Source organism: Mesoplodon mirus (assembly GCF_964341445.2).
Source record: "Mesoplodon mirus genome assembly, chromosome: 16".
NCBI lineage: Eukaryota > Metazoa > Chordata > Mammalia > Artiodactyla > Ziphiidae > Mesoplodon > Mesoplodon mirus.
In genome coordinates this window covers 27,696,316-27,712,556 of record NC_138992.1, presented here as the reverse complement: position 1 = coordinate 27,712,556, position 16,241 = coordinate 27,696,316, and the positions used below count along the sequence as shown (strand labels likewise).

At 33.4% G+C, this 16,241-nt stretch overlaps 1 protein-coding gene across 3 annotated transcripts in view; it reads left to right on the top strand.

The window, feature by feature from the left end:
* EMC2 (ER membrane protein complex subunit 2) overlaps positions 1 to 16,241 on the top strand; it is a 57,847-nt gene that overhangs the window by 17,565 nt on the left and 24,041 nt on the right. For 2 of the 3 annotated variants that reach the window (XM_082600966.1, XM_082600965.1), the window contains exons 6-9: positions 9,047 to 9,132; positions 9,283 to 9,342; positions 14,754 to 14,835; positions 15,664 to 15,774. In XM_082600966.1, the coding sequence (XP_082457092.1) occupies positions 9,047 to 9,132; positions 9,283 to 9,342; positions 14,754 to 14,835; positions 15,664 to 15,774 (339 nt within the window). The remainder of the gene's footprint in view (positions 1 to 9,046; positions 9,133 to 9,282; positions 9,343 to 14,753; positions 14,836 to 15,663; positions 15,775 to 16,241) is intronic. The other variant, XM_082600967.1, reaches the window with a different exon arrangement.

Genomic DNA, 16,241 nt, shown 5'->3' with positions numbered 1-16,241 from the left:
TAACGTATCAGGCGTTTCAGTGTTTCATATTATTCTATCCATGCACATGTATGCCTGCTAAAGTAAAGTAAATATTTTTAGAGTTTTTAAATAATAATCAGTTTGAGTTTGTTTTTTCCTTTTATAGAAACAAATTGTTATGTTAACACATAATACAACTACATGAAGGTTTTCTCTTATTTGGCAAGTAGTTTATTAAAAATATACATTTTAAAAAGTCATATAATGTATGATTGTGGATTAAAAGATGCAGAAATACTGATTGAACATTGGTAACTTGGTTCATTTTAAATTATTTATGCTAAGTTTGGAAGTTAATATTGAAGTATGCAATTTTAGATAGCATTTATACCAGGCATTTATTGGTCATAAATCCCTGATCTCTCCTTGCCTCTTTTGTTACTCTATAGTAATATGTATTTTTTTTTTTTGCTTAAATAATATTTTTTCCCAGCTTTATTGAGATATAATTAACATTGTGTAAGTTACACAACTTGGTGATTTGATATGTGTATATATATATTGTGAAATGGTTTAGATTATTGCTTTTAATATAGTCTCACCCCAGGGATATTTTCTCTGGAAAGTTTCTAGGTGTTTTGTTTTGTTTTGTAGATATTTGAATGGTGAGGATTCATCATTTTGTGAGGATTCTCAAAATATAGAAAGTTCAGGGAAAAGTTTTGACAGAGCTGCAAGCCTACCTGTTATTAAAAAGAAACAGTTAATTTAGATATCCCAAATAAAAAGAGAGTTAAAATTGAGAAGTTCTGAATAATCTTTAAATCTTATTTATCCTAATAGCTTGCCATCTGTCTTAATAAAACAGTCCCTTATAAAAAGTCCCATTTTTCTTTTCCTGGAGATTTTCTCATGTACTTATTTCAGCTCTAAGACTTTATCACAGTTTCAAAGGTATTCATTTTTTACACAGCAATATTTCTGTATAATATGAAATATGACATCAGATTTCTGAAAAAAGTTTGTTTCATGTAGTTTTCTCATACTAGTTTAAAAGATTAATAGTTTGTAATTTTTTTTTTGAATTAGGAGTCATATTTTACTTCTGTGTCAGTTTAAGTTGGGCATATTTTAAATAAATTATTTCACTACTTCAGGGTCTCAGATAGTATGTAACTAAATATTACTCTATCTTTGTAGTACTTTCCATGTTTTATGGTTTGGCTCCCCTCATAGACTATGTATGAGGGGGTAATAACTAAATTATTTAGTTAGGTAAACATTTTAGAACAAGGTGACTAAATTCAGCTTTGCTAGATGTATTATTCTTTCACCAAATATTATTTTTATCTAGTCTCCCCTCAGTCCCTCCTGTCCTTCTGTAAATGTTTATTGAGTACCTGTCAAGAGCCACAAAAATGTTGGTATTACTAAGAATAAAGACACTATTTCTGTTACTGTATCCATAGAAAGCACTGTGGGAGACATTAAGGGAGAAAAACAAAGCCATGTAAGACCTAGAACTAATAAAGTCTAGTAGGGGAAGACTTTTCTTATATTAAACAGTAAAGTTACTATGTAGAAGACACGATAGTTATAATTCAAGCTTTTATACTGTAGAGCTTTGCATTGTCTAAAACTGATCACGTGACTCTTTCATCTGCTTCTGTGTTCCTATATATCCAGTATAGAAATGAGGCTGTTCATTAAAGCTTTAAGGAGCTCTCTTTCCCTTTCACATGCATTCATTATTCTTTCAAAAAATGTTTGTTGAGTGCTTGCAACATGCGTTGTTGAGACTAGCAGGATGAATTAGACACCATCCTTGACTTTGTTTTTAGAGAGATAGCATGATATAATGAACACATTATGGACTTTGAAATAGACTTATTGAATCCTGACTCTGGTGATTTGCTGCATTACTTTTGAGCCTTGTAGACCTTGAAGGATGAGTGTGGCTTAAATGAGACAAAGATGGTAGGCTGGGGAAAGACATTGTATCCCATGAATGGCATGAGTAAGTCTTAGCATTATTAAAGTACAAGGCCTACCTAGGGAAAAAAAGAATAAAGTGATTAAAATGGAGGTTTTCAAATTTTGGGAGGTTGCTAAAATGGGACATCTCATCTATTTTTAAAAAGCTGTAAAATATTCTTTTGAAAAAAGTAACATGTACCCATGTTAAAAAATTACAAACAGTACAGAGTATATGGTGAAAAGTAAGTCCTCCCACCCTTGATCTCAAGTCCTTCACTTAGGCAAACGTTGTTAACAATTTCTTAAGAACTCTTCTAGAAATTTTTTCTCATGCATACACAAATAGGTGTGTGTGTGTGTGTGTCACTTTTGACAGGGAGAATGGTTGGAAGTGCAAATGGTGGCATACTCTTCCTAGCAATATCTTTTAAAGTTCATGCGCTGTCAGCACATCCTTTACCTCATCTTTTAGGTACCTGCATAGCATTGTAATGCATGGATGTATAATCCCTGTCTTGATGGAAAACTTTCTTTAATTAAGTCCCCTTGGTATCTGATACATTCCTCCCAGAAGCAGTGTTGCAGTACATGTCACTTGTAGGATAGACTCCTAGAAGTGAAGTCTCCGAGTCAGGAGGTCCATGTATTTTAAAATTTGATAGTTGTTACCAAATTTCCCTCCACAGAAGCTTTTTAGCTGTCTATACTCATTTATTTGGTATATGAGAGTGCTTCTTGCCCTGTATCCTCCCACGTGGTATATTATCAGCTTTTTTTGTGTTTAACCTTTGCCAGTCTAATTAGTTAAAAATGTTACCTGGTTTTAATTTGCATTATGAGTGATGTTTAATATCTTCTAATATGCTTAAAGGGCCAGGTGTATTTCTCTTTTTGAACTGCCCCCTTTAACACTATTTTCGCATGAAATTTCATTTCTATTCTTGTTGAAGAGAGGGCATGGTTCTGGTGCTCTGTGTAGTTTTAACCTCCCCCTTCTTCCCGACTGAATTACTGCTGAGGAAAACTAGGGCTGTAAGGAACATTATTTTATACCTTTTAGTTGGTTCATTGTTCAGAGTGACTAGTGATACAAGAAGGGGTCTGCATTTGTGAACAACCTGGTATGTTACACTTCAGAATTTTAATTTTTTTTCTGCATTATCAATACAGTTTTATTTCTTTTTTTGTTTTCTTTTTAATTGAAGTATAGTTGATTTACAATATTCTGTTAGTTTCAGGTATACAACATAATGATTTGAGTCTTTTTGCAGATTAGATTCCATTATAAGTTATTACAAGATATTGGGTGTAACAGAATTTTAATTTTTATTCTTAGAAAATGGAGAATGAAGTCAAATTTTGATTAGTGAAATTCCACCAGATTTTTTTTTAGAGATAACTTTGTCAGTAATACGGGAAGATGGTTTGAAAGAGGTGAAAAGAGATGAAATAGTAATTTGGAGGCTGTTCTGTCTTAGGCTAGAGATTATGGGGATCTAAACCTAGGATAAGTAGAATTGAAGAGGATGGGGTTGGATGAAAGTATATTTTGCAATAAAAGTGCACAAATGATGAAAACTTAGATATGAATGTTATTGTAGAAGGATAACTCTGAAGTATGAAAATTTTCGTCACCAGCTCATCAAAATCAAGTATTGAATTAGGCTCACTGTGAACTTTTTATCGCTTAGATTACCCCAACACCGGTCAGTTTTTTGTTTGCCTGCTTTTAAAGTAAAAGTAGGCTTTTCATCCTTTGAAAGCTCTTTGAGGGAAAAATTATGTCCATTGCATGCAACAATGCCTAGCATATATGCCTTCAGTAAATACTTGTTGAATGAATGAATGCCTTTCAGAAAGAAAGTACAATAATTCTTGTCTTTTTAGTTAAATTTCGTATTTCAGAAAGATCAGATTTTGCCTCCAATTGTGAACTGCCTGTTATAATATATCAAATATTTGAAGTCTTATTTTGGAATTAGATGTAATTGCCTCTGTGGCAAGAGTGAAGGTGGTTTATTTTTATTTTCTTAATAAATTTATTTTATTTATTTATTTTTGGCTGTGTTGGGCCTTCGTTGCTGTGTGCGGGCTTTCTCCAGTTGCGGCAAGCGGGGACCACTCTTCGTTGCGATGCGCGGACCTCTCATTGCAGTGGCTTCTCTTGTTGTGTGCAGATCACAGGCTCTAAGTGCGCAAGCTTCAGCAGCCGTGGCACGCGGGCTCAGTAGTTGTGGCCCGCGGGCTCCAGAGCACAGGCTCAATAGCTGTGATGTGTGGGCCCAGTTGCTCTACGGCATGTGGGATCTTCCCGTGCTCGAACCCGTGTCCCCCACATTGGCAGGCGGATTTCCAAACACTGCGCCACCAGGGAAGCCCCTGAAAATGCTTTTAGAATGCCATATTTCCCAGGGTCACGGCATAAGCCTCGGAGGCAGAAGAACTTGGAACTCTGCTTTCCCTTTGTTGGCCAGTGGTCTGTTTCTGTGTCCCAACATCTGGGGTAGGGGGCGTTCTAGTTTGTATTTTGCTGGTAGACCTTAATCCTTTAATCATTTTCTAGGTTCTCTCCCTACGTGGCCTCATTTTTTTTTAAGATGTGATATGTCTTTCAGGAAAAATAGCTAGCTCCTTGTACATATACAGAGGCATGTAACAAATTTATGGTCATAAGAATGTTTTGAAGTTTCATATTTTATAATAGAAATTCTGACTCCATTATTAAAATCGCTTGTAAAATGTGTAACAGTTTTCATTTTTGACTTAAACTGACTTTTACAAAGGTTGGTCTAAACAAGAAATTTAGAAAAATTCAGAATATTGGCATATTTTATAAGATAAAAAGTATAAGAAAGAAATACAAATGGAAATTGATAGTCAGGACTCTACTTAATGTCTAATTAGTGCTATTTTTAAAACTGTTTTGGCATATAATTGATGTAGAATAGACCGCACATATTTAAGGTGTATAATTTGGTAAGTTTTGACATTTGTATACACTTGTGAAACCATCACCACAATCAAGATAATGAACAAAAACATCATGCTCTAAAGTTCTCTTTGCTCCTTTTGATTTTTGTATTCTTATATATATTCTTTGAGCTTTCTTGTGGGATATAATTAAGTTACTTGCAAACAATTTCATCCTTTTGGGTCTTTGTTAGACAGGACCAGAACAGTGTTTATACTGGGACTAATTAATTCCGCATTATGTTCTTCTGGGTAGTCTGTTCACTGCCCCAGGAATCATGGCATTTTCCAGTCTGGCTGGTAGGAACGGGCACTATTCCCAGCCCTGTGTGAGCTCTGGGCACATTTTCCCCAAAATGTTTCTGGTAGATCTTTCCTTGGCTGTAGTGGTTTCCACATACACATGCACTGATCAGTGCGAACCTGAGTACTCTAGGGAAACCCTTGAGATTCAAGGGGAATCAATCTCTTTAGAGTCTTTATTCTGTATTTTTCTCTCTTCTCCTGTTCTCTGTCCCATGAACTGTAGCCTCTTTGATCTTCTTGGACTCTGAGCTCCTTATGAACTCACAGCTCAACCTGGTTTTCTTTTCTTGCACAGCACCCTTGAAACTCTCAAAGCAGTCAGTCAGGGCGATAAAGATAGGGCCCACCTCATTTGTTTCTGCCTGTCAGGGATCAACTCTCCTTTTTTGCCTGTCCTGTGCCTTAAAAGTGATTGTTTTATATATATAGTACAGTTCTTTCGTGGTCTCAGGCAAGAGGGTACAACCGCTCCCTGTTACTCCATCTTGGCGGGAATTGAAATCCCTGCTTAATGCTTATTTTAAATGATCATAGTTTTTGTGCCGGAATGTGGTAGTATTTTTCTGTAGAGGGCTGTTGTATGTGACTTAATGATACATTGTTGCCTGTATGATAGTGATTGCCATATAGGTTTTTCTTCAAGCTGTCATGTATAGTTTCATTAGGAAGACTGGCTTTGCATAGTTGAATAGTTACCTCTTAAAAGTGTGTTTTAAACCTTATAATATTAGGAGATAAGTTACTGTTATCTTAGATCTTACATGGTTAAGCAATGTATTGCTTATTATAGTAGAGATTTTGAGGCATGTTTCACAAATTGATTAGTAAAACCTTATGTTTAAAATCTTTGCTTATACTTCACTGAAGTGTTTGTTAGGTGGAAAACTCTTAGTTTTTAAAATAGGCTATTACAAAGTTAATACTGAATTTCTGTTTTACATTATTATAAAATGATGGCATTCCACCTACTATAAATATACATAATTCAAAATAATAGTAACAAATTAATTTGTAATATTTCAGTTTCAGGAACTCTTATCAATAAATCTAGAATGGGAATCAGAAATTTGAGATCCTACTTCTTATCCTACCTCTTTTGATGCATGTAGGTTGTTTAAACCTCTGTTTTTCATTATTTACAAAAGGATTGTTTTTAAAAAGGCATTTTTAAAGATTAATTATCTTTGAAACACTAGCAGTGCTTTATGAACTGTATTCTGCAAAATGCTGCTGACCTACAAATTTTGGTGTTTGTTCAACAGTAGAGACTTGATTGATTCTCTTGTCAAATCAATGAGAAAATGAGTTAATATTAGACAGGTGTTTTAAAAAAACAAAACTAATTTTGTGAATAATGGTGTCCATTACAGTGTTCATACCACATCTCTTACTATGACTGTAGAGGTGTTAGTTGCTATTCATGTTTATACTTTGACTTTTTGTCTCTTATTTGTGGCATTTGAATGCAGTATTTTCAACAAGTTTCACTGCATCTATACAATATCTCATTTCAGCTGATACAAATCCTGTAAGGATTGGGGCAATATATCAATATTAAACTAAGCAAGCCTGTGCCAGTTCTTCAAAGATCTCATAGGTAGAGCTTTTGGCAAGGTTTAACACATATATATATATTAAGCATAGACCAAAGGTAAAAAAGAAGGAAGATAACATTTATTCAGTACTGTTATATGCTATGTACTGTGTTAGATACTTCACTTTGATGCTTGGAGATTGGTGGTATTACTGAAGTTTGGGCAGGTCAGATGTTTTGCTCTTGGTTAGAAAGCTCGTAAGTGACAAGAGTTGGGATTCAGTTCTTTGTCTTTTTTTATTTCAAAACCTAGACTCTCCGCTCTAACATATTGCCTGTGGAAGAAGTGTCATCAAAAATGAAATGAATAAACAAAAATGTTTCAAATTCTGTTGAACTGGTGAAATTAGATAATATATGCCCCAAAGAAATTAGTTTCTTAATTATGTTAATTTAATCCTCACCTGTTTTCAGAAGGACTTGGAATAAGGCATACATTTGAAGTCTAATATTCTTCCTAAAGGCTTTAGGATTGAGTTACTTTTAGAGCTTTACTTTTACTTTCCTTCTGAATTCTTGAGACTTAAACTTTACATTTATTATGGCGCTTTCATTGTTGTGCATAGTGAAATTATTCCAAAAATATTTGAGTTCCTGCTGTGTGGCAGGTGTTCTGGTAGGCATTCAGCATGAGCCATATAATCAGGGGTATACATTTTTTTTTTTTTTTTTTTTTTTTTTTTCGGTACGCAGGCCTCTCACTGCTGTGGCCTCTCCCGCCGCGGAGCACAGTCTCCGGACGCGCAGGCCTAGCGGCCATGGCTCAGCCGCTCCGCGGCATGCGGGATCCCCCCAGACCGGGGCACAAACCCGCGTCCCCCGCATCGGCAGGCAGACTCCCAACCACCGCGCCACCAGGGAAGCCCTCAGGGGTATACATTTTTAACAGATGTGTCATTCTTCCATTACCGAAAATATTGTTATCACTATAATTATAAATATTGCTTTTGGTCATATTTATTGGGAGTCTCTCGATTCGCTCTGATTTTTTGACTTTCAGTTTTTCAGAGCAAAAACCCACCTTTTCCACCCCAGGACAGATAGCTCCTTAGGTCTAAAGAGGCCCCATTCATTTTACAGTACTTCCCTTGTCTGTCTCTTGTGGAGTGTGTTTTACATAAAACAATGACAATCATGTTCATAATTAATAAGCCTAGCCTAGCCCTAATTATAGTGTTTTATTGTTTAGTCTTTTGCATTGAATTAAACAGAGATGGAGGGGATGTAAATTTAATAATTCACACAGAGCCCTCCAGTCACTTCAGCCCCAAACATGTAGTCTTGATTATACACAATGCTGCCATCTCCTATGCCTTTGCTCCTGTGTTCTCCTACTATGCAGTATCGTCCCTCCACACAACTTTCTTTTCTGCTTTCTTAATGTCTACTTGCACTTTCTCTTTCAGTCCAGGTATCACATCTGGGACGCTCTTTGCTTCCTGTCCTTCCACTTCCTCCCATCTGCCACAGCCTTGTTAGGATCACCTCCGTGTTTCCACAACATCTTAGATACCTCTATTATTGTCTTTTTATTTGATGTCTCTCTTATCAGACTGAGCTCCTGCAAGGAATTATCTGTTCCTTTTTTTTAATCCATATATTTTCAGTGTCCAGCACAGTACCTGGCAAACAACAGATGTTTATTACATATTTGATGAATGTATAAGTAAATGGCATTGATTTTTATATTTATATTTTAAAAGCTTTAAGTTGCAGGTTTTAAATGTTTTGTCTATTATAAAATATTTCTTTCAGGACCTATATTCTTTTGAAAGACTCTTAGGTAGATTTTTCTCTTGAAATTGTGAAAAAAGTTATTTGAAGCCATATTTGTATAATGACATTCAAGTGGCCACAGTAAGATTATTTTCTAATCTCCACTATCCCTCTATCTCTTAAGATACAGATCTTATGAATGAGACAGAGTAAAGGACTTTAGGCTGGATAAAGATTAGGATTCCCTGCTGGCTTGTAATTATCAGAATCTGGATGGTTATTTATTTGAATGAAATGATGCATACATTGTGTACATCAAAAGTAAAGCACATGTGATTGTTAGAGGAATGTTTGAACTCCCCAGTGGGATGTCATGGGGTATGTTTATAAACTCCCACTAAGCAGTAGTTCTACAATGGAATTTCACTGGCATTGAGATAATAATTTGCACAGTCAAATTACCTCTTTACAAAAACCCAGGGAATCCTGAGGGTCTAATCCTTTATTAATGTCAACCCACAGGCTGCAAGAAAGCGTAAGATTGCCATTCGAAAAGCCCAGGGGAAAAATGTGGAGGCCATTCGGGAACTGAATGAGTATCTGGAACAGTGAGTGTCTTACAAGAGGATTGTGTTTTGTTATTCTGATAAATCTTTTTTAATTAAAATGGAATTTGCATTTGATTTTCCTTTTTGCCTCCATGCTGTTCATTTATAGAATATCTACACACTTACTTTTTTTCCCTTTCCTCTCACCAGATTTGTTGGAGACCAAGAAGCCTGGCATGAACTTGCAGAACTTTATATCAATGAACATGAGTAAGTCGTTAACACATAAAATTTCATTAAGGAGTGCAATTTTCATCACTATATAAGTTCAGAAGGCATAGTAGTTTCTAAAGGATTGGTGAGAGGTATGAATCACATCATTTTAAATTACCAAAATAAATAAATGAAGAAAAACAGATCGATAGTTTGTTGGTTATAATATGTGAATTGCTTTAAGTAGGTCATTTGTGTTTTGCTAAATTATTTTTGTTTGGGAAATGAGTTTTCTTTCAAATACAGATGGCATTCTTTGGAGTTAGAAAGGCATGTATGTGCTGAGCTAAGGTTACTTTTAGTGAATCAAAATTGTGAATTTTTAGAATTTAAATTGTTCTTACATACAAAGAGTATTATACTCCCTGCTGTTTAAAAATTCTATCAATTGTATGCATTTATTAGCCTTAGTGCTAAGAGAATCAACTCTTCCAAAGTAGAAGCATTCTGTTGCCTGGGTAAAAAACCAAGAATAATCAAGAATGTTGAATGCTGTAGGAACTTGCTTATTGGATATTTAATGTTTTTGTTAGCTTTTTTTTTATTGCAGTGACAGGAGGAAATCCCAGTGTGAGAGGATTAGCCCAGTCTTAGTGCAAGTTTTCTAATATCGCAGCATTAACGCTAACCTCTATCTAGAGGCAGGCTTTTTTTCCCCTTTTTTCTTAGTGAGGAGTCTGAAGTATATCACATTGTTTCTTTCCTTCCTTTTCAGAGAACAGAATCAGATTCTCATGCACATATTCTTACTGTGCATGAATACTTAGAATACTTAACCTCATTCTCACAGTACAAATAGCTGACATAGGAAATAATATCGAATGAAGATACTTGTCTCTTGCCTTTGCTCAGGGGTATATATGTATGTGAAATAGAGTTAATGTATTATCTGTGTAATTCTAATAAAAGTGGTGGCGAAAATAAAATGTCACTTAATGAATGTGTACTATATTCTGGGAACCATTTTTCATTTCTCTATTATATATGCTGGCTATCAGATTCTCTTTGTTTTTTGTTAGGAAGTTACTTCCTGAATCATGTTTGGATGCTTGTATGATCATATATGTAAATATACTTAGCTTTCTCTTATGTATGTAAGAGTGGTAGTGTATTTGGTTAAATGGTAATGTTTCTATTTTTTATTGTTTTAACGTCAATATTTATAAAGTATTTTTTTTAAATGTAAATTATTTGTATGCTGGAAACTATAAAACATAAATTAAAGAACACCTAAATAGTACCAAATTCATAGATTGGAGGCTCAGTATTGTTTTGTTTGTTTGTTTTTTAGGGTTTTGTTTTTGTTTTTGTTTTCATTGAAGTATAGTTGATTTACAATGTTGTGTTAGTTTCAGGTATACAGCAAAGTGATTCAGTTACACATACATATAATGATTATCTTTATTTAAATTTTTCCTTGGGCTAAATTCTTAGAAGTAGAATTACTTGATTAAATGATATGCACATTTTCAGTGGTTTTGATAAATCATTCCTAGATGTGCACTAGAAAGGTAGTGTCAATTTACTCTCACATCAACAATTATTAGAATGTCCACTTAACAACACTGGGTGCTACTGTTCTTTCTAATCTTTGCAAATTTTGATAAGTGAAAATTGGTTACACTTTTTTTAAGAGCTCTTTATGTAAATGATATGAGCCTTTGTCCTGTCAAGAATATATCCTTGTTTATTATGTCTTTTTAATATTGATTTTTTTTAACTTATAGAAACTTTATATTTTTAGATGGTCAGATACATCAATTTATATTGCTTTCAGGTTTTCTGTCCTCTAAGAACTATATAAATATATCACCTCTGTTTTTTTCTTCTACTTCTTTATCAATTTTACTTTTTTGCATGTATTTGTAATATTTCTATATTTAGTTCTCAAATAGGTTATACTTTATTTTTAACCTATCATTAAATTTATTATTATTTGCCTCACCTTGTAATAGCCACATTCAGTTTTGCTTTGTTTTGCGTCTCTAAAGAGTTTATTGAGATAAGAGTTGGATGTACATTTAAGAGAAATGAACTGAAGAATACCAAGAAATCAAGAGATGCAAATACAGAAAAGCACCTGAAAAATAGTTTCTTTTCATGGGAAATGATACTTACATTCTGCCTACCCTTTTATCTTGTATTACAAAACTCTTTCTGGTCTTGAAGCTAGTTACTTACACAATGTCCGTTTATTTTTCTAATTGAACACTTAGAATGAATATTCAGATTTATGGTGAGTGGAAATAAATGTCTTCAGAATTTTTGAAACTGTATGAAAATCAGAATGTTCACTTAATTCATTTAACTTGTTTGAGCAAGTCATTGTCTTCAGTAGGGTATTGTTGGTACAAGTAGTAAGTTACTGTGGAATGTCAGTTTACCACAGTTTTGTGGCCAGTGGCAAAAATGTACCAATTTAGGAATTGCTTGATATATTTAATGTTTTGACATTCTTTTCTTCATATTAATAGTTATAGTAAGTCACAGGAAGCACTGCTAATCTAGATGTAGACTTTTTTACTCCAAATAAATTTCCACAGTAGACTGTTCATATAAGTCTATTCAGTGATTTTGTAGAGAGAAAAGGGGATATAGAATTCTGCCACATACTTTTTTTATGTCTTTAAGTTATTTTTATTTAAATTTGCTTCTGATTTATAAATTCTAGATACAGTTATTCTAGTGGTATATGTCACACCAGTTGATCACATTGAGACACTTGCTCTAAGTATAAAAAATTTGTCATGATTTATACCTTAACCCCACAGTACATATTATAAACAAAAATATGTTTTTTAAACAAAGATACTGAATTTTTTTTTACTTGATTTGTAGTTAAAACTAGATGTTATATCAGCAAGGAACAGTTAGTAAAGATTGATTATGATTGTGATTATTGTAGGTACAGCCTTACTATAAAATTCTATAACAGGGAATTATCAGAATCCTGTAAGGAAAAATCACAGTGTTGATAAAGCAGTCAAGGAACAAATACTGTAACTTATACATATGCTTTTGTGAGGAACAGAAGAACTTCAAAAACTTTAGTTACTGACTCTAATGTAGTAATAATAGTGGTTATTCTATTTTAAATGGATTCCAATTATTTTTACTTCTCTAAATCTTAGTCTCATGAGTTGTATATAAATGAATTAATTTCTTTATATATCTGCAGTGGTATTGGCTATGTACCATCTTGGGAGAATGAGAAAATTGTCATCACTCAAATCACTTTTGTATGGCTTAATACTCTTGTGTACCCCTGGCTGAGAAAAATTGGATTAGACCATTTCTCACTCCTTCCAGCTCTAAGTTTATTTGATTCTATACTTTATGCACAAACTTAATTTGATTTTATATTTTGTAAAATTAGGGGAAGGTATCCCCTCCTTGTATGTGATACTAAATAATTTTTGAGAAAAATATCTTGGCATTCATTTTTCATTAGAAACTTCTCTCTGCCCATTTTATCTTACATTATGCTATATAAGAATCAGAGTCACTATTTTGCTCAACCCATTTAAATCTCTAAGAACATTTATTCTTAGCATTAATATGAATTTTTGGCATTACCATAAAGGAACACATTTAGAAGGGAACTATCTTTCTGATGAAGCTGGGTGTTTAAGGTAGAGACGACTTCGCCTTCTACACAATGATGAATAAATATCAGATAGGTAGTCACAATAGTTTCTACACATTTATTCAGTCATTTGTTCAGTCATTCATTATATAGCTATCATATGTCAAGAACCAATACTAGGTTTGGGGCATAAACATGAAAAGGGCTAAATAGCAGCATGATCTTTGATGAGAATTATATATAAGGTCCTTAATAAATTTAAAATGCTGTGATTTTGGGCTAATCTGCAGGGTGTTTTTGGTTCCTCTGGCCCTTTGGGTTTGATTGCTGTACCAGTTTTTATGTTACTGTTGACATATTCATCACTACCATCACCACCTCGATTTTTCATCCTGATGTGTATATAGGTAGTATGCATTGTGGTTAAGAGTGTAGGCTGTCTGCCTACTTCCTAGGGTTTTGGTGGGATTAAATAAATTAATATTTGTAACACATCTTGAGAAGTTCAGGATACATAATGAGTACCTAATAAAAGTTAGCTATTATTAGTCAGTATTTCACATGTTTGAAACTGCAACGTATATATTTTGAAAACTAAGTATATCAGACATTAGTGTAAAATAGATACCTTTGTATATTGGTGACAAATGTCAAAAATAACTGTAGGTAGCCTTTTTCTGTTGTAATGTCATAACCTCCTCACTGGGACTAAATCTTACAACACCTGTGTTCTTTAGGATTTCCTGTAAATAGGAAGAATATTCACATGGCTTAAACATATAAAATACATTAAGGGGAATTATAGTCATGTGGTATAAAACTATTTTTCCAGAGCCCTTTGCAACAGTTTTCTCCTTAGGTTTTCAGTAAAGATTTTGTTTCTCTACCACATGATTAAATAGTAGTAGAGTGCATATCAAAACCACTAACTTGATCTGTTTTTCATGGGTTTAGAAATTCATAACTTCATAATTTTGTATTTGACAGTAACCTTAAATAATGAAAAGTCTTTGTAATAGAATATGTGGGATATGTCTGTAAAGGACTTTTAGTGAATAGAGAATATTTAATGTTTATTTCCTCATTACACTTTAGCTATTTGAATATTTTATTAAATGACCAGTGGACTTGTAGAACTTATTTTATATGTAACCTGATCCAAGATCTTGAAGCCTGTCTTGTTAATTATGTTTGGATGTCATCCTAGTGACCCAGTTTTAAAAATTTAATATCTTGGGACTTCCTTGGTGGCACAGTGGTTAAGAATCCGCCTGCCAATGCAGGGGACACGGGTTCGAGCCCCGGTCCGGGAAGATCCCACATGCCGTGGAGCAACTAAGCCTGTGCGTCACAACTACTGAGCCTGTGCTCTAGAGCCCGCAAGCTACAACTACTGAGGCCACGTGGCACAACTACTGAAGCCCGCGCGCCTAGAGCCCATGCTCCGCAACAAGAGAAACCACGGCAATGAGAAGCCCGCGCACTGCGTAACCCCTGCTTGGTGCAAATAGAGAAAGCCCGCACACTGCAATGAAGACCCAACGCAGCCATACATGCATACATAAATAAATAAATAAGAAAAAAAGAAAAATGTAATATCTCTTGATAGTTCACAGGCTGCTTTAGGATTTAAGCTTCTGTTTATTCATTTCATTAAAAAATGATATTCATATTTATGAATTCAAGATAAGTACTTTATTAATAAAGGTATTTAAAATATTTTGGGAATAAAATGTGTAATATCACTAAAATTGTTTTTAAATTAAGGTGTAACTGACATAAAATTTATGACTTTTAAAATTAACTCCTTGATGTTTTTCAGCTATGCTAAAGCAGCCTTTTGTTTAGAGGAGCTTATGATGACTAATCCACACAACCACTTATACTGTCAGCAGTACGCTGAAGTAAGTGTTTTCAAAAGCAACAATTGTATGTGATTTTATTTTTGTTCATGTTGGGTATTATTCTGGAACTAAGAATATGTCCTTAATGTTAGGCAAGTATATAAATATGTAAGATGTGATGAAAATTGATTTGTGGGAGTAAAATTTTTAAATTTTTAATACTATAATGGAAATACTGACTTTTCAATTAAATGCACTTATTTAAAATAGTGAAATTCTTTCTGTTTTTTTTAATTGCATACTGTATTTTTTCCTAATTATGAATTATGTCACAGCTATCACCATTTAATGGCCTTTAAGGCATTTACACTGATTACAATTTTTACATCCATATTCTAGGAAATTCATATTAAGGTCAGTATTTTGGAAAGTAGGAAGTATTTATCTTATTTGATTAACTGTTAAGAATAGCAATACAATTGAATCCTATAAGGTTAAAAGGACTTCATTATTAAGGAATGTCAGTGCAACTAGGAAAGGACAATTCAGTATGAAGTCTAGATTTATAATGCTAGTAATAGAAAATAAAGTTGTGAAGAATTTGGAAGGCAGTTGAAATAGAAATTATATGGGCTTTTTTATATTGGCAGCATTTTTTAATTTTAAAAACTCAGTGATCTTAATGTTCATAGAATATAATGATTCTGGAGGGTAGTTTATGCTTTAAAGTTTAGATTAGCTTTAACAACTTTAAGATGAATTCTTTTAACATCTTGCATTTGTTTACAGAATATCTGTTTCAATTACTAATGCCTATGGTATGATGAAACATGCTATATTTCAAAGTAGTAAAATAAACAGGTTTCAGCACTCCGTAATTTTTAACAGGTTAAATATACCCAAGGTGGACTTGAAAATCTTGAACTTTCAAGAAAGTATTTTTCACAGGCATTGAAACTGAACAACAGAAATATGAGAGCTTTATTTGGACTTTACATGGTGAGTTGAGGTGCATGTTTAATGTTATTTTATGAAATGTCATTTAAAGTCCATTAACCGTCCCAGTTAATCACTTCCCTCTTTTTTTTTTTTTGTATTTCATTGATAAGCATATGATTTTTTCCCTCCAGTTAATTATGAGCAATAGGTTGTAAGGTGGTTATATTTTTGAATGTTAATATATCCCAGCTATTTGACATTTTATTGTCAATTATCTTTTAATATATCAGAATTTAAATCTGCCTTTATGAAATTAAATAGGAACAGATACAAAGCTATATTATGTATTTCTTGTTTTGTTATTCTTGGGTTCATGCCCAACATTTTATTTCTTACCTTAAATTATAATTTTATGAGATATTTTTAAACTATGTTTATAAAAGACATATTAGAAATAAAATCTCTAATGCCAAATTAAAACATTTTTAATGGTATAGAAAAACAGTTTGTGGTACGCATGTAATTAA